Here is a 25,643-nt window from a genome sequence, read left to right on the forward strand (position 1 = left end):
GTTCTGAGAAAGCCCCAAAGAGAAAGGAGGAGATGTGAGACAAATGTCCACAAAAGACACAGCTCTCCCAGGTGACTGTATCTCTTTACACGGCTGTGGCTTGCTTTCCCTGGGGTAAAGGTAGTAGGAGCAATCAATATAATGACTGAGGTATTCTGACGTACTGACGGGTTTCTGTTCCCTGTTAATACAACATTTGCAGATTCAGGAATGAATCGCACAAAGAAGACAAACAATAGCTTTTACTCATCGGTTTATTTTTAGAAAACATTTGCATGAAGCAAATTCTCATTACTACAGAGCCCATTCATTTAGAATGTCTCCTCATTTGGATATGGGCCAAATTTTCAGAATATCATCAAGACAAAATACTTTTCAGTAGATTAAGGAAAGAAATGGTTGCGTGTGAATGTTTTATGAACTCATAGATGTTGTTTTCAAGAATATCATGAAGACTTCAAGTTGAAAATATTATGTCAGTGATTAACATCACATTCTCCATTTATAATCCTGGTCACTATCTCCTCCTTGGCAAAATATGTGTGCACACATTCAGAAATGACAGAGGATATCTGCAGTAGTCTGTAATTTAGACTGTTTAAAAGGGTGCATGTTTCCTGCGGTGGAGCTGAGTGCCTGCCTAGCACACACAAGACCCTTGCCTCAATCTCCAGCACAGTAAAAACAAAAGAAATAACATGCTATTTTTAAATCTTAGAATTTTTGTCTTGTTTCATAGACAATAATATGTTAATTTTAGAATTACAGCTTCAGTTGTGTGTTATCATGTCTTAAATACATCTTTAGTAAAGCTACTTATCACACGCTATTTGCTCTGACCTCTTTCATTGGTAGAATTTTGGATGAGCACTTTGGATAAAGAGCCCATTTCTGACTTTTCTAATTGCACAGTAGAACATAACTAACTTTTGTCCATTGCAGTGTGAGCCAAATGTCTTACAACTAAATGACTGAGTGCCTGTTTCCCACGTCTTTCCTTTAAATCAATGGTTCTCAGCTTTCTAATGCTGTGACCCTTTTCATATACTTTCTTATGTGGTGGAGACCCCAACCATAAAATTGTTTTTATTGCTACTTCATAATTGTAATTTTGCTACTGTTATGAATCGTAATGCAAATATTTGATATGCATGATCGCTGATTTGTGACCCCCCCCCCAAAGTGTTGTGACCCACAGGTTGAGAATGAAGGCTGAGAAATGACAACATGTCAAAGAATCTGTCCAGTCTGGCTCCTCAGCTTGCTGCAGGAAAGAATCCCCTCTTTGCTCCTGAGATCGCATTGCAGGCTGCCATGCCCGCCTGGCACTGCCATGAGGTTACCAGGCTTGTGAAGCAAGCACCGTTTCCACGAGGCACTTCCCCAGCCCCTAAGCTTGACCTTTGATACAACGTAATTCACTCCCATGGGAAAGTTAAAGTCGAGAATTCATTCAAAACTATTTACGATTTTCCCTTGCCTATATTTTATGATCCCATAAAACAATTTTCATAAAATTCCAAATATAATTACATTGATAATATAGCTAATTACGGTTCTTGCCTTTACATTAAAACAGATATACCTATGAAGCCAGTTAAAAATAAGCACATTAACTTGGGAAAAAGCACTATTTCTACAATGGTGACTTTCAATCCTGGGACCCAATGAATTCCCCCTCGTGCTCAACTTCTGGGCCCACCATTCCTCTAGCACTACCCAGAGTCCAGCTCGGCAGGAGGTCATCCAATGCACAAAGCCTTGGGTTGTATCACAGCACTGCATAAAACAAACAATAGACCATGCTGCTCAAAATGCCTCCAATCTCAGCTCAAAGTTCACTCTCAATTCTGGAATTCTTCAGCTAATTTTAGCTTTAAATTCCTATGGGAGATAAAAATTTTTAAAAAAACCCTAAAACAAACATCATGGACATTTTTGCTAGGAAAAGAAATGAGAAAGACAAGGTCATCTCTTCTTATACTTAATATCTGAATAATTTTTCCAGCAATGAATCTCTTCCCCCTCTCTCTACCGCTCCCTCCTCCCTCCCTCTCTCTCTGTCTCTGTCTGTCTCTCTCCCATCCCCCATATTATATACCATGTAATTTTGTAATTTTTCTATATTGCAGCATGTGTCTCATAAACAAATTACCTAGACCTTTCTCCCTCATTCCATGTTGTTCCCCTAACTGAAAGCCATCCACACCCAATCATTAGTATTTATAATCTTCTAAGTAATCTGTACTCTACAGAAAAGTAGAGTAGGAAGCAAAGGAGACTTTTTTACAGGAGTTCTTGAAGAAAAAGAGAAAACAAGTTCAGCAAGACAAGCTCCACACAGGAACAGCAGGAGTGACGAGGACATCAGCCAGGTGAGAGGCTGAAAGGCCTAAGGAAGCAGTAGAGGAAGGGGAAGCCCCCAGCAGCTGCTTAGTTTTACTCTTAACTTGCCAATAAAAGTGGTAAAACGTAACAGTAGAATATGTCATTTGACACTGGGGTTGAATGAAAGTTTTCCCATAGTCAACTTAAATCTATAAAAATAAAAATTAACAAATAATATTTGCTTCTATGAGTCTTATCCCTCAAATAGAGTTTCACCATCATACCCAATACTCTGACACATACTCACATATTTCTAAAGTGAGTCATTTCTAATCACAAAGTAGAGGGTACATCCTCCCTTTGTGTGTCCAAGCACTGGAGACCATCAGTATTCATATGAAACACATTTCATCCCCAAATATCTTGCAGGTACCTGGTAAGTATACCTCCTTAGAAACGTGGGACTGAAATTGCTTCAGATTCCAGCTTTCCTCAGATTTCTGAATATCTATATATACAGAATGAGATAGCTCAGGGATGGGACTGAGTGTGAACTGAAATTCATTTACACTTGATGCAAATCTTATGTTCCCAAGGAGATGTCACATAAGTGTGGTGACCATACATGCGTCGGAATAGCACTCTGTCATACCTGTGCATCATCCCCACACTGCAAAAGTTTTAGATTGGAGAGTATTTAGAGTTTAGATTTTCAAATTAGGGATGTTTATGCACATTTACAGTTTAATATCTGCAACTGTTTTATGAAGACATTCTAGGAATAATTTTTGACATATTTGCAGATTTTCTTTGGGAATTTCTGGTATATAAGTTAACTATATATTCCAGTCTCTCCCAAAGGAGAACGTTACTACGCATGTGGACCTTTCCTAACTGGAAAATATAATTTACAAAATACCATAAAATCCAAACCTTTTTGAGTACACGGCCAGATGTAATGGCCAGAGTAAAATTTCCTACCTCACCTCATATGACTTATTACAGGTAAAACACGGGTGCAGTAAAAATGATACATAAATTACTTTCATGTATAGGTGTATGTGATTCATTAAAAAATAATGTTTACCTTTGAGTTCTAACTTCATTTTCAAATACATAAAAATAAAAAATAAATCAAACTCATGAACATGCCTGGTTTCAATCCATACCCATCTATGAAACTCTTTTTATACAATTTCAACTAATTAACACATCAAATGGTAAGAATATTAAAGGCATAATTGTTTAAAAACACAGGATGAAAATATTTCCAAATTTTTATATTACTTTCTTAGTAAGCAGTGAGAACTTTAAATGACATTTAATTTGTAATAATCATATAGAATACTCACATAATCATACAGAATACTTATGCAACATATGTCTACTTTGCTACATAATGTTTCCATTTCTATTATATAATTCAATCGCTTTCCAAAATTTTTTTAGAGTGACCCTCAGAGCCAGTTTTGAAATTTTAAGAATAATTTCCCTTTAATGGTGTCCCCATTTTGTGCATCAAAACCTTTATACAAATCTCAATGATGAATCGATATGGCTATAAACACTTTTCAAGTATTTTTAAAGTAAAAATCTATACTCAAAGATTGAAGAAGTGCTTATATTGAGGACATTCAAACTATACTTACTCATCATTATTGGAAAATTCTAAAATACATTCTGAAGACTGGAAGCCGAGTTCTGTTTTGTAAGATTAATCTATTTATTATGTATGCCTGCACACCAGAAGAAGGCATAAGATCTCTTTACAGATGGTTGTGAGCGCGTATGTGGTTACTGAGAACTGAACTCAGGACCTCTAGACGAGCAGCCAATGCTCTTAACTACCAAGCCATCTCTCCAGCCCTTGGAAGCACAATTCTAAGAAGTATATGGCATTTAAATCTGAATCTGGGTGGGGAGGGGGTGTTTAACAATTTCGTTGTAAGCCATGCCATTCTGGTTTCCAATAACTCGGGCTGTGCAGGGACTACCACAAAATTTCACTGTGATAACTGCACAGGAGTCATACACTCTCTGCAATACAGAGCCACGGTTTCCTAAAAGACATAACTGCATTCAAACTAAGCAGAGAATTAACAAACTAGGAGTACTCACATCTGCAAGCTGAGTCACGCCACTTGCTGTCTTTGCTAGTGTGACAAGGTCTTCCTGCATCTTATCCACCCATGACTTGATACTGTGGAATCAGAAGGAAGAAAGTTCCGTCAGACTTCCTGCCAATAATGCTAATGTGGTGATATTTTATATACACACTTCATATAGTTAAATCTTTATCCTCCCTCCCAGTTCCCATTCCACCTTCAAACTGAAAACAACAAAACTAAAAAGCCCATTGACCTTTATTACTGGGGGTCATTATTTTCAAAACTTATTATTGTTGGAGTTATTTGTTTTCATTTGGTTCTTACATTTGCATGTGTGTACACCCTTTCTGGGTGCTGAATGGCCCCCAAATCAGCATGAGAAAAATGACAGGGGCAACTTGAGAATCAAGAGGCAAACATTTGCTCACTCATCAAAATTTCATGAAAATAGTTACTAAGTACAGCATTTCCATTTTCTGATCATAAAATGAGTGTGTAGAATGATGCCATCAGTTTTTAACCGCTGGAAATCACAAGGTCACAAACATCTCAGGACGCAAAGGCTAAGGGCATCTGTTTCCCATGCAGCACTGAGGTTCTGCCCAACTGGACCAGTGCCATAGTTGTCAAAGCAATGTTCCACATGAAAACTGTTCTTTGGGTATGTAAGCTCAAACACTTTCAGAGACATTCTGGTGAGTAATGCAGTCAGTATCTTGAAACATGAACTATTAATATCATTGCATCTTAGAAACGTCTAAGGCTGAGAACCACTCGTGTTCACCATTCTAACCAATGCAGTTTGATTTTCACGTCATCCCTATGTGGCATCAGCATGCTGCAGGTCTAAAACATAAGGAAATAAGAAGAGCCCAATATGAATGCTTAGGAGATGATTTATGTTTGAATTTGAACTTAAGCATCTGAATCAAGGAAAGCGAAGTATGTGTATGTCTTCTCTTCCTTGGACATGAATTCATCAAATCATCATCTTCATTTCAGAAACAGAATAAAGAAAATACAATACCACATGAAAAAGAGATTGAAATAATGTCTGGGAGAACACATAAAAGAATAAAGAGTGGGAAGAAGAAAGGAAAACTAAAGTCGATCATAAAGATGAAGTGCCTGTCGGCAACAGTCATGACCTACAGGGGAAACACACTGCTTAGTAAAGAAGACATCAAAACCAAGGATGTTTCAGCACAAATGAGATCAAGAGAAATATTTGCTCAGTAGTTCTGTATGAATGGGAAAGAAAAAGGTAAATGACTATAAAAAGAAACCATGTAAAATAAAATTAACAGAACCTAATATTACATCATTATCATCCTAATATTACAATTCATGCTATTTATGAATGGGTATACATATATGAAACACAGTATAAACACTAACCCAATCAATATTCTTCTATTGTTATTAGATAAACATAACTGTGCCCACTTTTATAACTAGAAGGAAAACCAGATATTACTGTATAGGAGCAAAGGCTACAGACAATACTTTCTAATTCAAACCAGACTTTCACTGCTATATACAGTTACTGAGTAAGTCCTAGACTCTAGAGAGACTGAATCATCTCTCAATATGATTCCTAACATTGACAAGTAGTAAGAAATGTTAGGCATACCTTAGCTGGGGGGTAGGAGGACAGGGGAGAAAAAGAGAAAGAGAATGTGAACACACATGTACATGCATGTGAATACACTCGATTCCTGAATGCTGATCTATGCCAAACTGATCTCATCTATATGCCACCTTGTCACCTGAGTGCACTGTCACTAGAGATGTTCACAGAGTTGAACCATTCATTTTTGGGCTGAAAAGTAACAGGACCCATCCATTCTTCTCTGCCCCAACTGACAAGCTGTCAAGAACACTTTAGAAGGGCAAGCTTCTTTTTTGATACTGTTTTTTAACTGGTACCTGGTTTCTTAAAATATTATAGAAGCTGGAAGAAATTCAGAGAATATAACATTTAAGTTACATCACATACCACTAAAAACAATTTCATATTTTCTATTTGTAACACCATCCAATAAGCACTAGTACATGCTAGGAAGAATACTAAAAGACAGAAATCCAAGTTGGAATTAAAACTAGGTCTGGGCAAAGGAGAAAAAGAATAAGAAATGTGGTGATTCGAAAATATTTTTGGTGCCTGGAGAGAGTCATTTAATGCCTAAATACGAAGGTATAGGGGCTGGAAGAAGAGCTGTAGGAGAAAGAAAGACGGAACACAAATCCCCACTCCCCTTGGTTCTTACATAGGCTCTTTTAATGTATGGAAGAGTCCAGATAATATAAGAGCTAGTTAACAAAAGAAAAGCATAAATGCTTTACTCATCTTCCATGTACACAGAGACTCGAACAAGAAAGTAAAGCATAATGACCAAAGACAAAGTACAATACATGTGTGAGAGATCAATGGGACGCTCCCCAGAAATGCTACCAAGAGTCGGATGAGCGAAGAGGACGACAGTGGAAGATTAGGGCTCCTTTAGAGTTTGCTTATGTTCAGATTCACTGAAGCCCCAATTATCCATCTCTGGTGATCAAGGTTGTTTCTCAGATTTAATACATGAAGAACACTCCTCCCAAAAGAGTTTCTTTGGCTTGCTACAGGTAGGAAAAAACGGGATGGGGCAAATGGCCCTTGCTTAAGGTCTATTTCCTTATGTGACCTTAGCTAGAAATAATCATGCTAAATTCACATATTTGAAGTGTTATACCATTATCAGTCCCTTCAAATGTTCACAACAGTAGCTACTAAGGAAGTGGTATCTGAAAGACAAGTGTAACCTGACAAGATGAAAGGAATTAACAATGAAGGCACTGAGACATGGTGTTCTCAGTCAATTCAACAAGTTTGACTGGCTGGAGACCATGCTATGTTTAGATAAGTTTAGATAATTAAGTGACAGGAATTGGGGGCGGAGGTAATTCAGCCAGAAAAAAAAATGGTACAGGCCAACTCTTAAATAATATTAAGGATTCGGTTTGTATGCTCAAAATGATTGGGATCTTAGAATACGACTATCTAGACAGTAACAAGATCAAGCAGATGCCTAAGAGATTGAGAAAATGAGTTTTCCTGACACCAAGAAAATGGTAGCTGGAGGTCAGGGCAGGAGAAGAGAGGGTGGAGATGGGAGATAAGAAATGAAAAGGCTCACTAAGTCAATGGTAGTCAAAGACAGGCAAAGGTAAGGTGGGGAAGCCATATAGAAGCAATTAGCTCACTGAAATTCTGAAGTATGCACAAGACTATAGGTATTGTTGAACAAGAGTGAATGGGCAGCAGAACCGCAAGGTGATTTGGGATGTTTCTCAGGAGCAGATGGAGCATTTGATAAAGAACATGCAGAACAGGGTAGAAGGCAGTGAACAGTTTGGAGCCTTTGATGAGTTGGTTGATGTTAGTTTGTTTTTGTTCTGTTGCCTGCTGGGAATTGATCCCAGGGCCCTGCACATGCTGGCCAGGTGCTCTGCCACTGAGCTATATCCCAGCCAATGAGTTTGCCCTCAGTGAACTAGCGGTGTTAGGCAGAGACCTGCGATACATGAAGCAATTGATGTAACAGGCTCGGCGGTGTCAGGAAGCCTGCACAGAATACAAAGATCGGTGGCTACAGTGCTAGCAAGGACACAGGCAGATCAATGAAGCACTTCCCAAGCATCAGGCACAAGAAAGGAAACAAACAGTAATTAGAACTCTGGAATGGTAGAGGGACTTCAGTGGTGGAAAGAGAAGGGAATCTAGGAACAAAGGAGCCACAGAAGCTCTAAGACCAGACCAATGGCTTATAAAGGTGACAGGTCTACTTAGAGTCACAAGAAAACTTATCAGAGAGGAGAACAGAAGTAGTGCAGACTCCATAGACTCTGAAAAGGAATGGAGGAAGCCTTGGGGACCCCTTTTGTTTTTTAACAAGATAGAGCTATTGACATGTTTCTGTATAAAAGGTCAAAGACAAGCGGAGATGTCGGAGATGCCAGAGAGACCATGTTGTTTACTGGCAATGATAGAGGTGGTATATACTACCCTAAGGAGCACTCTACCTTTGGCAAGACAACCTAGAGGACTACTCCCTCAGACCCTGTCCTCCTCTCCTCCTCTGAAGACTGCTATAAGTGAAGTGTTCTGACTCATGTATGTATCAGAAGCCCAAATGGTAAAGAATAGCAGAAACAAACAGGCCATGCAGACTGTCCCCACATTTTGGGGTGCAAGCATTTTCTACTGTCCTGCAGTCGTCCCACAGCAAGACTGTCCAGAGCACACATTGTTGAACCTCAGCTTTTGTGTCTCCATTTTCAATGTTTCCATGCCACTGAAATGCTTATTTTCAATTAATTTGTGTGTTGTTCTCTTATTGATTTGTGTTTTCGTTTTGTTTGGTTTTATGTTGTTATCGTTGTTGCTTTGTTGTTGTTCTTAATTGCTGTATTTCGAGACAGGGTTTCTCTGTGTAACAGCTCTGGCTGTCCTGGAACTCTCCTTGTAGACCAGACTGGCCTCAAACTCACAGAAATCTGCCGCTTCTGCCTCCCAAGTGCTAGATAAAGGTGTGAGCTACCACAGCCCGGCAGTTTGTGTGTTTTCATAGGCCTGTTTTAGCTTCATTTTCCAACTGCTGTGATAAAACACCCTGACAGGAGAAACTTAAATGAGAAAGGGATCACTTTTAAAAGCTGAGTTCAAGGTCCAATCTACCATGGTGGGGATGTCAGTCAAGGAGGCATCAGCTGGTCAAGCTGCATCCACAGTCAGGAAACAAAGAGATAAATGCAAGCCGCTTCTCAGCTCTTCCTCTATGACTAATCAGTCCAGGACCTGCCCAGGGAATGATCCCACCCACAGGGAGCAGGCCTACAACTTCAATTAAGGTAATCAAGATAATCCCCCACAGGCATGCCCAGAGGCCCATGACCTAGGTATGGCTATATGCTTTCAAGATGACAATTAACAATAACCACCACAGAATGTGAGACATGATGTCCAAAATACTCAAGAAAAAACAAATTTAGCATCCAACATATAAACCTGAGAAGGTAAAAATGTGGAATGAATTCAGAAATAGCAAAAAAAAAAGGGGGGGGGAATTGGGGCATGATACATGGGGTGAAGGAAAGATACTTCTTCCATGCAAACCGGAAGGAAATGTTAGAAGTTGTGAGACAAGCGGAAACAACTGGAAGGACTAGAAAAAGCATGGAGGTCACCGGCTCCTTTTAATTTCTCCCAATTTCCTATGTCACAAAGCGGGATCTTCTCTGTTTATAGAAGTGGGCCTTCAGATAGTCAGAAAGGACCTTGGAGGTTGAAAAGATGCCTGGAGAGGACTAAAGGCTTTGAAGGACACTTTGAAAGACACCCTGTTCACTGGTGCTATTCAGCACGGCTATGTGGACATCTCACCAGTGCGGGCCGCAGGCCACAGGACTGGAGGAAGTCACTCCATAAACGTGGGGCAGATACTGACAGGTGTGAAAGGACACACCTGTGTCAAGTGGACTGCAGGTTCTAGCAACTCAACAGCTCTACTGGTTCTAAACAGCAAAGACTGCTAAACTATTCATTAAAATGTTAATACTATATTCATAAAGTACTTATTTTCTAAATCCTTTTTCTGTAGGATCAAACACCCTACAGCAATATTATAGTGAAAATATTGTATATTAGCAAATCACAAATTTTTCTCAATATGCTTTTTAGTTTTTAATCCTAACAGCTGTCTAAAACGATTTTGGTGTTCATAGTAAAGGGTAAAAGTGGCCTGAATACACATATTTCGTTTGTAATCACTTTAAACAACATACATGCTGTCAAAGAACAATTATCTGAGCTGGAAATGCAGCTCAGTGATAGAATCTGCTCAGATAGTGGAGACGACTGTTACTAACGAACTTGCCGTACAAGCGATAGGAACTGAGTTCAGATCCTCCAGCACTTAACTAGGCTTGATGGCACAGCCTCTAACCCCAAGAGTCAGGAGGCAGAGGCAGGCAGGCCTCTGTGAATTCAAGGCCAGCCTGGTCTACAGAGTGAGTTCCAGAAAAGCCAGAGCTACATAGTAAGACTCTGTCTCAAAAACAGAAACAAAACAAAACCAGCTCCCCAGCACACATTGTGGGTGCAGTGGAGCATGTCTGTGACTCCAGGGAGTACTGGTGAGGCAGACAGACTTCTGGACCTCACTGGCCAGCCAGGCTAGCCAGAGAAACCCGGCCTTAAAAAGTAACATGAGGAGTAATTGTGGAACACACTCAATAGACAGCACCAGCTTCCACATATATGTACACGTACATACGTCACACACATACACACACACACACTTATAAAAACAAAAATTAACAAATAGGAAATGGCTTAGTGCAGTATTATCGTTCTAATTTAGCATCCATGAAGCCAACCATGGTTCAACCCCCCCCAACACACACACACACACACACACACACACACACACACAGAAAGTCTACTTAACAGAGAGCTTGACTAAAAGGTATGCTGTTTCTATGAGAAGACACATAGGACTTTCTCTGGCTAGCTTCATGCCTCAGGTGACAGCAGAGGCGTCACTGAGAACAGACAGAGACAGTATACACAGAGTGAAAGGAGAAATGAGTAAAACAATTCCGAGCTCAGGGGTGTGGTCCAGGCATGTACACAATGGGACTATTCCGTACTCTGCTACCTCAAGTCCCACACCTATTGAAACCCTCTGCTCCTCATACCCCATTCCTTGGTCTCTTCTGTATTATCGTCTCCTGATTCCATTTAAATTCAGGAGAATGAAAAGGAATCCCCAGTGTCTACTAAGGCCTTGAACTGGGTAGCCACCTATGAATTTACTGAGTTAGCTCCACATGCTACCATTTATTTCTTCATCCGCCCAGTGTCTACCAAGGCCTTGAACGTGGTAGCCACCTATGAATTTACTGGATAAATAAGAAAATATACTGAAACGCAATGGCAGCACTACATTTTGAAATGTCACAAGTATTTGATGTACGTGTATCCTCTCCCCACCATCTGTAACAGAAGAAAAAAGCTATATGAATCTGTAAAGAGTAAGCACTTTTTATATAGGCTTTCAAAATATAACATTAACACCTTGAGGCAACTATTAAATTGTCTGAATATCAAAAGTGTTTGTTCTAAAATTCCAAATTAAAATGTTTACTGAGTGTTATAGTGAAAAATTAGGTGTTGAATCCTGGGTCACTAGAACTCATATCACAGTTACTAGCAAAGTTTCTCTGCGAAGTGTTTAATGTTTTCTACAGAGTCAATGTAACAAGAAGCATCCACCAAGACACCTGCAAAAAAATGAGGCAAATATTTTATTGAATAAGTAAAATATTATTTATGCCTATTTTATTTGGCATACAAATGGCCAAAATTTAAAAAAACACAAAAAAAATTTATATTTTCATTGAGTTGGAAAGAAAAGGCTGCCATTAAATTACTGTTCCTTTGGAGGCTGAATTTGTGGGTGACACAGCATCCTTCATCAAACTGAGAAAAGGAAAATTACACCCCATTTATTCTCCTGTAAAAGTGCAACAGTTGAATAGGAAGTGTCAATCTATCGATTTGAATGGTTTAAACGCTAAGCTTCAGAGAGAATTTGCTTGGTTGGAACCAAGGAGTCACAGTGAGAGCTAAGAACTGTTATATTAACTTGACCCCAACAATAACTACCCCACTTTCTACGTTGACGTGGGTAAGTCCTGTGGAAAAATAGATGAAATGTCTAAAACGACTGCTATTTGTAGGGAGACAGTATTAAAACAGACACATTTCTCCCACAACCTTCTTCATTTACTCCACTAGCAATTACCATGGAGACAAAAAAAGAGTGTGGCATACAGCACAGAGGAAAGGGGAGAGAGCATGCTACAGCGAGGAGGTGTAGGAGGGGAATGTGAGATTCATGTACCACTTCAGGCCTTTGCCTGAGGCAATTCTCTGCCTATACCACTATTTTTAAGTAATAATTTTGTATTTAATCAAAGTGACTGAAAGACACAATGATGTCTTAAGGAGCTGGGAAATAATTAAAATGTCTAAATATCTAACAAAATGGCCACTTCAACTGTGCTAATATATAAATAACATGTTCTTAAATTTAAGTAATAAGATATTTCAAAAGTAAAGTGTTCCACTTGCTATAAATATTTTACCAATGCTGAACTACTCCTATTTTTGTATATAATAAACCACCCACAGTGTTCCTGTAATTGGGTAAAAATAGCATTAAGCAAGCTAAGGATCTAGATAAGCAAGGCACACAAATTTACTAAATAGCATATCTTAAAACATGGTAACAATACACAGGTGCATGCGTGTCTGAGTGAAATCAAATCACGTGACATCTACTTTATTTCATAGGATTATTGTGAGATGGGTGAGATGCTCCAGGAGTGCTCATTCATTCCTGAAATTACTGGCAATTTAAGCATTTTCAGTAACTCTGCTGCTCTCTTCGAAAGAGACTGTTTCAACTTGTGAGATGCTTACGGATTCAATTCCATTTTTATCCAGCAGAATCCTGAGAAACTGGGAAAAAGACGTGATCACACTAATCAGAGAGGAGAGGTAAAGGGCGTGAGAGTGAGAAACAAAGCTGTATCAATAAATAAACCTCATCTTTCACTGCTCATGGATCTCTGCCTTCCTTTCCGGTTGGCCTTTGGATCCACTTTACAGCTAATCATATTCTCAGTTTGCAAAGAGTCTTCCTGAAACTGACTTCGTCGTCTTGGATTCATTTTTGTTTTATCTGCATGTTATAAATCGGTTAGTTAATAGTTTCTGCCTAAACGGCTGCAATTTGTTTCCGGATTCCAAACAAATCATCAAAATGCTTTCGGGTTGATCTTAAACTAGCATAACAATCAGCTAGCTGGGGAGTGGGGTGGGGGTCGCACGTGGGGTTTGCTCTCTGAAAGCACCTTTTGCCTTTGATGCTCCAGCATCAGTCAGCTACAACCTCCAGCGCCATCCCTGCACAGCCTGGTGCCAACTGGGGTGTCCCACATGGCCACACAATCTGTTGCTGGCGTTTCTATGAACCAAATGAGCTGGATTTCTAACTGCTCATTACAGAAGCTCCATTCATCTTATTGAAGACCTCTCCTTTCATTTTCCATTTGTATTTTCCATCACCCATTGAAAAGGAGTTCATAAAACTTAGTTTAGCCTAATTCAAGCATGTAAATATTATTTAATGTCATGACAAAAATTTCCTCATGTCCTTTTCTCTCACTGATTTCGTGAGCAATCAAATACTTCAAATACTGCAAAATCCTCAAATGCTTATGAATATTGGGACTCCAATCTAAATGAAAACTCTTCTTCCCCATTATGCTTTGTATCGGCAGCAGCAGGCTTAGATGCTTCACAAACATGTCACTTTTGTCTCTTTCCATAATCATGTTTTCTGCTAGCTGGAAATCATCTTTCTTAAGTTTCTTTAGCCCCATCCCCCACACCAAATCATCCTTCCAGGCTGCTTCAGGTTTTTCTTCTTGTCAACCCAAACCCTCAAAATCTCATAAATCTTTCTTCCTCAATTCTATATCCAGTCTGTCCTACAAAGTATCATACAGTGATGTCTTGGGTCAGCACTACATCAAAAATATCACTTAATTTCCTTGAATAGAAGGGCTTGTAATGCTGTATGGGAACATTGACCAGCATAGTTATGAATATGTCGTGCAGACTCAGAAAACAACAAATTGGAATTTTGAGCACATATATTTCAGGAACTATTCTGAATATACTCTATGCACAAAGTCTTCAATTATTATAAAAACCTGAGATAGATTCTAAGTCGTACTTTACAGAGGAGGAAATGAATGTGATAACTTCAGTCACCTAAAGTCATTGAAGGAAGCAAAAGACTTTGTCCTTAAAAAGCAACACAATATGATTCTTACTCATTTCAAATTATGTGACCTGAAACATCTGTGGTCTAATCATCCCACATCACGGTAGCCCAACTCTCTTGCCATTACCGTTTGTTATATTGATCATGACAGCCATGAGTTCAAAGTCTGTTCCTACACATAAAGAGGCCAAACGGTATTTATAGAAGTCTTTCTTTTTACATGGGAAAAGAAAAGTGTGTTTTCCTTATTAACAACAACAACAACAACCTATGTTTTTTTTCCTTCACAAACTGTATAAATATGCATGTGATTACTTATATGTGACATTTTTCTCATATTAAATTTATAAGGCTTCCTCTGAATTAACAAATTAAAACAAATTAAGGAAATCACTATTTATGTTGTTTACAGACATAAATTTTGCTTGTTTTCATTAGCATAACACAAAATTGTTGGTCCTCAGGAATAGCCACTCATATTATCCATTGTGCACACACACACACACACAGTTGAAATGGGGTAGTAGATTAAATGCAGAATAAGCTTTAATGTACGTCTTAGTATACAATACTCGAAAAGCAACAGTAGGGGCTTAGATATGAATGGACAAGCGTTGCTGCTTCATACTTTCACGATGCAAATCCACATACACAGACAAATGTGGGAGCATTACACCCAGGGTCCACAGCGGCCGTTGGAGCACTTCTTATAACCACAGCCCACAGGAGAGTTTCTTTGACGGCTGTCTCGGGGCAGAGTTTACTTAACAATCAAAAGCTGTCAAAGCAAATACACTAACATGCAGATAAGAAAGACAATAACTCAGTTCTTGAAGACCAGAAACAAAGAATACTGTGAGTTTAGCTCATCTCCATTACTTGTATTCTGTTATCCTGGAGTCCAGTGTTCTGGAGGACTAGGAATGGAACCTTCAAACATGAAATGGTAAATACATGGTCAGCTCAGAAAAGCTACTGCAGTCCAGTACTTCCAACTCCAACCTTCTTGTCCCCCTGAGCGTGGTTCTTTGACCCTCCCTGCCTGAGCAGCGCATGTACTGCCCTTCCGCCGCCCTCCACAGCATTGGACATGCAGGCCATTCCACACAGAAGGAAGCTTCACGGACAGAAGTGCAGTCAGCCTCCTCTCCTGGGCTGTCCAGTGTAAATAGCACCTAGAACATGCTGTTTGTATCAAGCTATATTTCTCTATTAACACTATAACATTTTTAAAAAGAGAATATTTTTATTCAAGTTAATTTTTTAAGTCCAAGTAAGCAAAGACTCAGAACTAACACTGGTTACTATGGTAGGAAATAGGATGTACATATTTAGAGATATAATGTACAGCATGTGGATAAAGTTGAAAGATTTTATCATTAAAGATTTTGTTATACAGATTACAGTAGTTCCTGTCACGTACAAAACCAAGTTTTGAGAAAAGGATATCTAACTGTAGGAACCAGGTTGCTACTAGGTACCTTAGAGCATCATGTAAAATTCAAAATATGTAATAAGTTCTATTTTAAAAATCAATTTTTGCTCATTAAATGGCAAAAAAAGCAAAAAGTTTTAATACTGACAAATAATCCCTTTCAAAAAATGATTCTTTGCTGAAAGATTCCTGTACTAAATATTAAAGACAGGAAAATAATCTTTAATGCCTCTGATTTATTAACTTTTCAAATTATATAACCTTTGCAAATGTTTAAATAACAATATTTCATAATAATAACCTTTTATACATTAAAAAGTAGGTGAAAACCTAAGCCTTTGAATGTCTACATGGGAAAAAAAAAGCATTTTACGTGATTATATCGAAATGGATTTTCTATGTCATAGTCTTGGTTAATGTAAAACATGCTGTAAGGCATAATTCATGTATGTACAGTTACTGAGCAGGCTTTGCCAATCCAAACTACAATATTTAAGTTAAGCCTTCAACATTAGATAATTCTCTCACAATACAGGAGAGAATCCATCCTGCCAGGCATAGTTTCCTCTTCAGAAGTAAATTACAAGATTTACTAAAACCCTGGGCTTTTCAACAAAGGACTCATTTGTGTCACTGTTTATACTTTCCCATTTGAATTACGTACTTGATCATTAGAAAAAAGACTTAGTTCACGGGTCTCATTGAATTTCTAAGTGATAGGACACAGTGCACAACCCCTGCGAGATGATGACAGTAGTGTTTGGATTGCAACCTGGCTTCAAACTCGGCACCCACGTAGCTCATCTTTATAAGGTATGAAAGAATCATGGAGCAGTCAGTACATGAATTAGGCATCAACATTCCAAATGAACGGTAGCAGTCTCCTAATTTCTTTCTCATTATTAGTCATTCTGTGATTGTTCCTAAGGTTCCATTCTGAGCATATTCCAATGTGGATTTCAACAAGCCATTTTTAAGCAGACCATCAAGCTTTATAATATAAAAGCCTAAAGATTTCCAAAGCTAAATCTGTGAATCATATGTGACTCACCATCCTCCCACAGGCATCACCGTCCTTATATCCTCTTTCAAACTATTCCTCTGTAGAGCAAGGCTGAATGTACTCCTCAGCCCTACTTGCCAAATGCAAAGGCACCTGAGGACAGAATTCGCTGAGGATGTTCTAGACAACCTGGAGTAACAACAGAGGGGGACAGGAACCATTCCCTCAAGCTCCTGGAGCCTGAGGAACTCTTTCCTCCTAACCATGGTCTATTTGACCAAAGTTCTGCCGTCACTCCCATGGCCCTTGATATATCAGGGAAATGGCAGCTCCACAACCACTTACTCAGCATTCTAATGCCTTGAAAATGGTTCTTTGCCTAAAATTACTTCTCCAGTCAATGCCAACAACAAACATTATTTTGTTGTTGTTGTTCTTTTCTACTATAGTTGCTATTTAGTGTATAGCCTTCTCTTACATACTATATCTGAATATTACCACATTAATTCTCCTCAGGCATTCATTTACTTGCTAATGTTTTATTTTAAGACATAGCTCTACAAACAATCTGCTGGTGCAAAAGAAATAATGGCATATTTATATCAAAAATTATATACATATGTGTGTAATTGTATATAGATACATAGATATCCCCATTTTTATTGTGATATCACATTGGTATTTTCAAGCAAATTTGTAAAAATCCAAGAAAAAATAATCAAAAGTGCCCACTGTCTTAGTTTTATTTTAGTTGCTGAGATAAAATACCCTGAAAAAAGCAACTAAAGGAGAAATGACTTTGTTTCAGATTACAATTTTAGGTAACAATCATCACTGTGTAGACATCAATACGGAAACTTCAAACAGCTAGCTCTACCACAGCCACAGTCAAGAACAGAGAGAACTTAATGCATGCATGCTCACTCATTTGCTTACTTGTGTTCAGCTTGATTGCTCTGCTTGTATAAAATTCAGAACCCACTGCCTAGGGCATGGTTTCGCTCACAGTGGGCTGGGTCTTCCTACATCAATTAACTTAAGATAACCATACACACACATACATGGCGCATGTTCCAATCCAATATAGACAACCCCTCCTTGAGAATCTTTCCAGGTGATTCTAGTTGACAATTAAAGCTAGTCATCATACCCACCAAAAACCATACATGGTATCTTACATCTTATAGTTTATGTAGCTGCTGCTATAATTTTTGCCATTTTCTTTCAATTAATCAGAATAAAGTGAATGAATTAGAGCTGTATAAAGGGCAAAGTGAGACTTTACATTTTCCTCCTGTTATTGAAAAAACAATCAGATGCTAATGGCAAAAATTTTTATCATAAACTACTGAAAATGCCATGGAAGTGTGTCTGATTGGATCTAGTCAGGTATGCCTATGGTGTCCGAGGGCTACCCTTGGCCTTTAGGATGGACTGGGGATGACATTCTTGCAAGAATATGAATCTGAGGACCAGTAGCTAGTGCCCAAAGTAGTTCCCAGAAAGTGAGTTCCCAGCTCCGAGTGCCTGGACTGAGGGAGCACAGAGCACAGAATGAAGTCACTGCGGAGGCCAAGACGAAGGCAAGGATATAGCAGCCACTGAAAACAGAGCAAACAAATCCAAATGTGGGATAAAAAAACTAGACCAACTTCAAAATGATTAAGGACTTTAATTTTTCTAGTGGGTGTGTATAAAGGTGTGTGAATGCTGTGTGTATGTTTATATGTGTATCAGGAGTGTTAGGTGGTGTATGTTCATGTGTGTATCTTCCATATGAAAGTTTGTGTGTATAGATGTGCAGCAGGTCTGTGGGTTGTGTGTGTTGTGTCTATACAGGTGTGTGTGTGGTTGTGCATGTGTATCAGGTGTGTATGTATAAGCGGGTGGGGTGGGTATGTTTTATTGTTAGTTCTGTCCTACCACCTTGATGCCATTAGAGATGAAACTCAGATCACCAGGCCTGCAAAACAAGAACCTTTATCACCAAGCATCTCACTGGCTCCATAGAAGACCTTTAAAAGACTCACCACGCTGGACTCTTCCTATGGTCAACAAGGGCAGCTGACAAAACGCTTTGTTAGGAAATGTTTCAAAAGTTGTTGGGTGGGTTTTCTTTATTACATTAATATATTCTCTCTGTCTCTATCTCTGTGTCTGTGTGTGTGTGTGTGTGTGTGTGTGTGTGTGTGTGTGTGTGTGTGTGTGTGTTATGGATGCATACATGTCAAAGCCAGAGGACAACTTGCAGAAATTCATTTTTTCATCCACCATGTGGGTTCTAGGGAGCCAAGTTGTCCATATTGACAGCAAGCACCTTTACCTGCTGAGCTACCCAGCTGGCCTTAAATTAAATATTCTGTATTAAGACCTCATTCTACTTAATTTCTTGCCCTGAGGTTCAAAGTGCTCACTGCAAGCCATGAATGGGAAATTAATTGATTCTCCTTTTTCTTTAACATAAGTAAAGAGGAGTTGTTTTGTTTTGTTTCGGTTTGGGTTGGGTTTGTTTTTCTGTTATTTTGTTTTTCAAGGGGAAAAGTTGTATGATTCAGACTGATCTCAATCTTGCAATGAATGTATCCAAGGAAGATCTTGGCCTCTCAATCCTCTTGACCCTGCCTCTCACTTGCTGGTGTACCAGGCATGTGTCACCATGACTGGCTTTAAGATAATTTAAATAAATATTATCCTCCCTTATGCTCTTATAACTACTCAGATTAGAACCTCTGTCTGACTCAGTTCCATTCTCCCTGCTATGTAACAAACTGAGTTTTAGAAATTTCTAGAGCAGTGTATATTTGCCTTTTCTGGGTTGTAGTGAAGGGCCTCTCCCTGCCATCTAAGCTGGCCACGTTCTTTGAGTTCACTCCAATGAAGGGACCATTGGACCTGGAAGTGTGTGGAATGAATGGGCAGACACAGCTTGAACTGCAAGACACTCCAGAGCTCGGAACCCAGGGGAAATAACCCGCTCTGGATTAACCAGCTCTCCCTGAACTTTTAACACAGGGCCTGGCAGAGCATGCTAAAAGAAGCAGAATGGAAGAGAGAATCAGGAGAGATTCAGAGGCCCAAAGGAAAGGCAAGGAGCCAAGAGAGAGCATGAGGGAGGCAGAGGTCAGGAGGAGCAAGGAGGAAAGAAGAAAAAAAACCAGAGATGCGAAATAAGTGGAGAGTTTGAAAAGTGAATACAACATTTGCCATAAAAGTGGAAATATGGCCAAATGTGGTGGCTCAGGACTGCGTCCAAATACTGAGAAATTAAGGCAGGAGAATGGCAAAATAAATATTTCAATTTTCTCTTGAACATTAAAGAAAAAAAGAACTTTTTCCTAAAAACTGTAAATAATGCACTGCTACTTATTTTTAACTATTCATTTTAACCTTTAAGGTCTGCAGTTAACAAAACTACAGATTAAAATATGATCAAACACACAGTTACAGAAGGGTGTAAGTGTTTGTATTTGTTTTGTTGCATCCCAGGAGTGCTAGGCAATAGTGCTACCATTAAACATGCTCTTTAGTGCTCTGCCTTGTCTTATTGGAAGCCGTGAAGAAAATTCTCCTATAAGACTGTTTTTATTTATAAAAAATACTTTTTGTTTACATCCAACTTTTTGTTAGAGAAAATGTCACCTGATCATTTTATCCATGAACATTGGCTTTCATTGAACAAAGAAAGATGGGTGACTAGGTGGTTGTTTGTACACAGTAGTTTTTAGGTTGGTCTCTGCAGAGCCAGAGGCGTTGTAATTTGTGTATCTCTTCATCTTAGCTATGCTTGCATTTGAACATGTCCATAAAACATATTTTGATTACTGAGTTGATGTCCTTGCTCACTGAAGCACTGTGGCCTAAGCTAGTCAGGAGTCACAGGCTGCCCACCTTCCCCGTCCCTTGAGGCATCCCGGGTGGCTAACAAGGAGAGGCTTAAATAAGGACTGGGATTCTACACATGGATCTGCATAGCCAGACCAGTTATTTTGCTCTCTAACAGAATGGTTGACCAGGGTTCAGTAACGAAGCCGCCATAGGGAAGGTACACATGGATCTGCATAGCCAGACCAGTTATTTTGCTCTCTAACAGAATGGTTGACCAGGGTTCAGTAACGAAGCCGCCATAGGGCAGGAGCTCTGGCTGCCGGAAGGCCGGCAGAGTCACACTGTGGGTTTCTTTACTTCCTAGCATCCCAGACAGTGAGCTGGGGGAACTCAGCACTGAGATTCTCAGAGGGGAACAAAGACCAAATGACAAGTAACTCCAGAGCTCACCGACCTGGTGGCACCTGGCTAAGCAGCACAGGATCGAGGGCTGCCTGCATAGACTACCCTTTGGAGAGGAGATGCAGATCCTGAATGTGTGTAGATTTTGGTGCAATCATGGAAAAGTGTCTTTTTAATTGTGTTCGCTTTCTTCTGTCTGCTATGCCCTCCTTCAGGACGCTGCATGTCATCCCTTTTCTTTTTCCTTAACTCAACTGTCAACACATCAGGGAAGCTTTCCTGACCACAAAGGCGAGGCATTTGACTATGCCTTAGTAGTCTCCACATCAGACTCAGAGTATTTCTCCAAAACATCAAAATGGTTGCAATAGTTCATTTATTTATTTTCAATCTCTTACCTTCAGAAGCATATAAGCACAGTGAGGAAAATCTCATCTAAATGAAACACACTCAGGTTTCACACCATGCTGAAATAGCTGCCCCCCCCCCCAAGTATTAACTGAATACACAAATAAGTGGCTCTATGGGGCAGTAAAGAGAGTGGTCACACTAGTGTGTGAGCAAGACATGATGAGCAGAGCTTCAACCACAAGAGCAGGGTCTGAATTCTAATAACTTAATTTCCTGACTAGTAGAATGAAGGAAGATGAGCAAAAACAGCCTGAGACACACAGACTGTAAACATGAAAAAGCTATCCTACTTCAAAAGTCTGAATTTTCATATTCCAGGTCTATCTGGAATAAGAAACAAACAAATGTACTACCGTTTCCAGACAAGGAAACTTAGCAAATCCGGCAGGGATGAAGGTGCATTAGGAACTTCAGTGTAAGCAAAGAGCGGAGACTGCTGGGCTCTGCCGACCTATGGCCAGCTTTGATCCAACCACGTGCTAACTGAAGCTGCCAAATCACTTCCAGTAGGCTTGGCTCCCTCCAGCCTTGACTGCCACTGTGATTTCTAGTTATGAGAATGCTCCTGGACACTTATAGAAACTTGACACCATGACGACATACATTCATTTTTCTGAAAAGTTAGCGGAGGAAGATAAATGTTAAGATCCCTCATAGAAACACAGTCACTATATGGGTACATACACAGAGGGTGCTATTTAACATTGTGTCTTTTACAATTAATTTTAAGATTCATTAAGTTCTATGATGCAGGGCTGATTTCTCAATCACAATCATAAGCAGAATTGTAAATTTAAAAAGTTCAAGCAATTTCTTTCTATTAGGCTTGAAACAAAACAATGTACTATTTTGTTTACTTTATCGTTCAGACCAAGACTGCATTACTGTCCATAATTTACATATGCTCTAACCTAGCTTCAACCTGCAGGTAAGTTGTTAAGGGAATGTCATTCTTATTGAAAACAGTAATCAATAAATAAAGCCCTAGGGTTGGGGATTTAGCTCAGTGGTAGAGCGCTTGCCTAGCAAGCACAAGGCCCTGGGTTCGATCCTCAGCTCAAAAAAAAAAACAAAAAAAATAAAATAAAATAAAATAAAATAAAATAAATAAATAAATAAAGCCCTAAAAGTCTCCTTCATTATTAGCTAAAGCCTACAGCTTTTTCTCTTAGTTCTGAAATTTCCAGGTAAATCATGAATTTACACTTTAAATGGTCTTTGTAAAGAACATCCGTAAGCCAGAACCCTCGACAGTTCTTGTTCAACCTTCCATCAGGCTTTCCTTGCCAGGCATGGTGCTCCACGCTCGCAATCCCGGAGCTGGAGAGATGAGGCGGGAAGACTAAGAGTCTGAGGCCAGGGTGGGCTACACATAAAGACATTGCCAAAAGACAAGGGCTCAGACACTGACTAAGCTCTGTGCCTGTGCCATAAGCCTACTCAATCCCAGCACTCAAGAATAACAGAAACGCATCTTGAGATCATGTGATATGAATTCAGAAAGCTAAACTACTGTGAGTACAAGATGTTACAAGAGACATTGCACTCCATCTAGCCACTACTAAACTTCACATTCGTTCCTTTGCACAGCTCTGTGGTACCTGTTTTTTTTTCTTTTAAAAAGTTCTAGAAAAATATGTCGCCATATCTTAAGCTAACCTTGATATTTTCATCAGTGTAACTCTTTCAAGGATACAGTAAAATCTGTATACAGTTATTACGAGAATATTAGAAATCATCTCATTATCAAACTCTCCATTACACTTCAAGCAAAATGAAACAATGAGGATGACAAGTACTCAACACATAGTTGGAATTTATTAATGACATAATGAGTAATGTCAACTTTATCACATGAATAACTCTGCCGTCCCTCCTTCTTGCATTTCCTCAGTGGTACCACTTTGAGAGACTTCACCCAGTATATGGTCTATTACAGCAGCATGCTGTGTACTAAATCTGATTCAGGCTATTCTGGACTTCTCTATTTCTAGGACTCCTGCTTAAGTACATATTGATGCATAGTCTTTTAAAATACCAAAGATTCTTTGAAGTTTTTTAAATAGATTAACATTTGCATTGTATCATAATAATACACAGAACAGTAATCTAACATATGTGTGTATGGGTGCATGTATGTGTGTAGATAGGTGTGGGTGTGTATATAAAATAATTATGGTTCTTCTAGGCATGAGGATGTAGACCTAGAACCACAGCACTTGAGATATGGAGACAGAAAGTAGAAAGTTTTCAAGTTCAAGGCCAGCTTAGTCCCCACAGGAAGTATGGCCTAGCTTGAATTTCTAGGTCTTCCTGGGATGATAGAGAAAACCTGCCTCAAAAACTTGAAAAGAACAATAGTTACTGTTATTATAATCTGATTCTAGACATATTCACAGAAGTAGTTACAAAAAGAAAACGTGCTATAGAAGGACAGAGTACACAGAAGAAGCAAGCCATTGAGTCCTAAGAGGTGGCCTTTGTAATTTACTTTGTATGTAATTTATTATCTCAGTGAATATTTTTTAGCATAATGCATTATTACTCAATAAAACATACATTTAGACAGCTAAATCATATTTACATAGACAGAAAGGACCCACTTTTGTAATTTAGAGCATTTCCCTCCCAATTAAGAGTATAGCAGCATAATCGGTTAAATTCTAAAAATTAGACTATACACTTTGAGTTTTAATCTGCTCTTTATGAGTGCATAACTAACAGAATTTTTGTGAGGATTGCTAACAACTTTCTGTAGAAAGTGCATATAGAAATGTCTGGTTCAGTCGGGCAGTGGTGGTGCACGCCTTTAATCCTAGCACTCGAGAGGCATTGCCAGGCCTCTCGAACTCTGTGAGTTCGAAGCCAGCTCGGTCTACAGAGTGAGTTCTAGGAAAGGCGCCAAAGCTACACAGAGAAACCCTGTCTTAAAAAAACAAAACAAACAAACAAAAACACAGAAATGTCTGGTTCATGCCACATCTTTACTCAGTTGCTGTGCTACATCTCTAGCTGTGCCACAAGCCTGCCACAGCACCAAGAACTAAAGCTGCTTCAGGCTCCGGTGTTAGGAACTACACATCTGGAGACAGACCCTCTTCAAGAAGAAACAAACAAACGTTAAACTGAATAACTGTCCCCTGGGTATGTAACTACCGAAAAGGACAGTTTTTTTCTAGATTGCTGTAGAACTGCCAATTTTGTGCTTTCCTTAAATTTTCCATCAGTATTTCCCCTACACCGAATAATCACTCTCCTTTTTAAAACATGACATTATCTACTCTTCCATTTCCTATGTTAAATAAATTCATAGGCATCTCCAAAGTCACATATTATTATATTGTTATCTTTAGCATACATCTATATAATACAAAAATTAACACTGCTATAAGTAGTAATTAAGTTGCATACAATTTCTGTCCTACATTGAAATTCTCCAAAAGAAAAAAATTAGCAAATATTAATATAAAATAAACTGCAACATATACAATATGTACAACTTCATTGTAGCAAATTCACTATAATTATTCCTCTAAAAACCTGTCTAACATCTGGAATATATTGTGATCTACCTCACTGAATTTAAAGAATCTACAAATCCATTCTCTAGAAAATAATTTACAGCATTGATTAATTTAAAGAAAATATAAATAAATTCAATGTGATAAAAATATGCATAAAACTAAGATTTTTTATTCTATAATATCTAAAATATAAGAGAATGATTTTACTCAAATTTAAAATATGATTTATAAAGATGAATCTTGATAACTATTTATAAAATCTTAAATATCTAATAATAATCTAGGGTCATGAATTGCAAATAATTTTCCACTAGTGAGTGGTTAAGTATTACCATGTCTAGAATTAGAATGGTTTACACTACTTTTTGAAACTGCATACATTTTGCTATCTTAAAGTGTAAGTTTTTTTAAGATACCAAAAACAAGTGAAATATAAAATTGGGATCCGAGTACACTCTAGACTCGCCAGATATTGTACAAGCCCCATCGTTTAGCTTCCTTTTGTGTGGGAAAGAAGCTTTTCATAGAAGCTGCCACAATCAACAACTTGATTCTTTGTTCTGTATCATAGTAATATCCTTCAGAGCCTTTGTTAACAAAAGGTACATGCTCCCCAAAATCACCATCTACTTATAGATCAGGTGACTGTGCAAGTCTTGGCCATTGCCATTCATTTTTACAAACTTAATTTTCTACGCTGTCAAC

At 38.7% G+C, this 25,643-nt stretch overlaps 1 protein-coding gene across 2 annotated transcripts in view; it reads right to left on the reverse strand.

Moving 5' to 3' along the window:
• Cacna2d1 (calcium voltage-gated channel auxiliary subunit alpha2delta 1) overlaps nucleotides 1–25,643 on the reverse strand; it is a 440,143-nt gene that overhangs the window by 359,362 nt on the left and 55,138 nt on the right. For both annotated transcript variants that reach the window (XM_059257264.1, XM_059257263.1), the window contains exon 2: nucleotides 4,447–4,528. In XM_059257264.1, coding sequence (XP_059113247.1) covers nucleotides 4,447–4,528 — 82 coding nt within the window. The remainder of the gene's footprint in view (nucleotides 1–4,446; nucleotides 4,529–25,643) is intronic.

Source organism: Peromyscus eremicus, chromosome 3 (genome assembly GCF_949786415.1).
Source record: "Peromyscus eremicus chromosome 3, PerEre_H2_v1, whole genome shotgun sequence".
NCBI lineage: Eukaryota > Metazoa > Chordata > Mammalia > Rodentia > Cricetidae > Peromyscus > Peromyscus eremicus.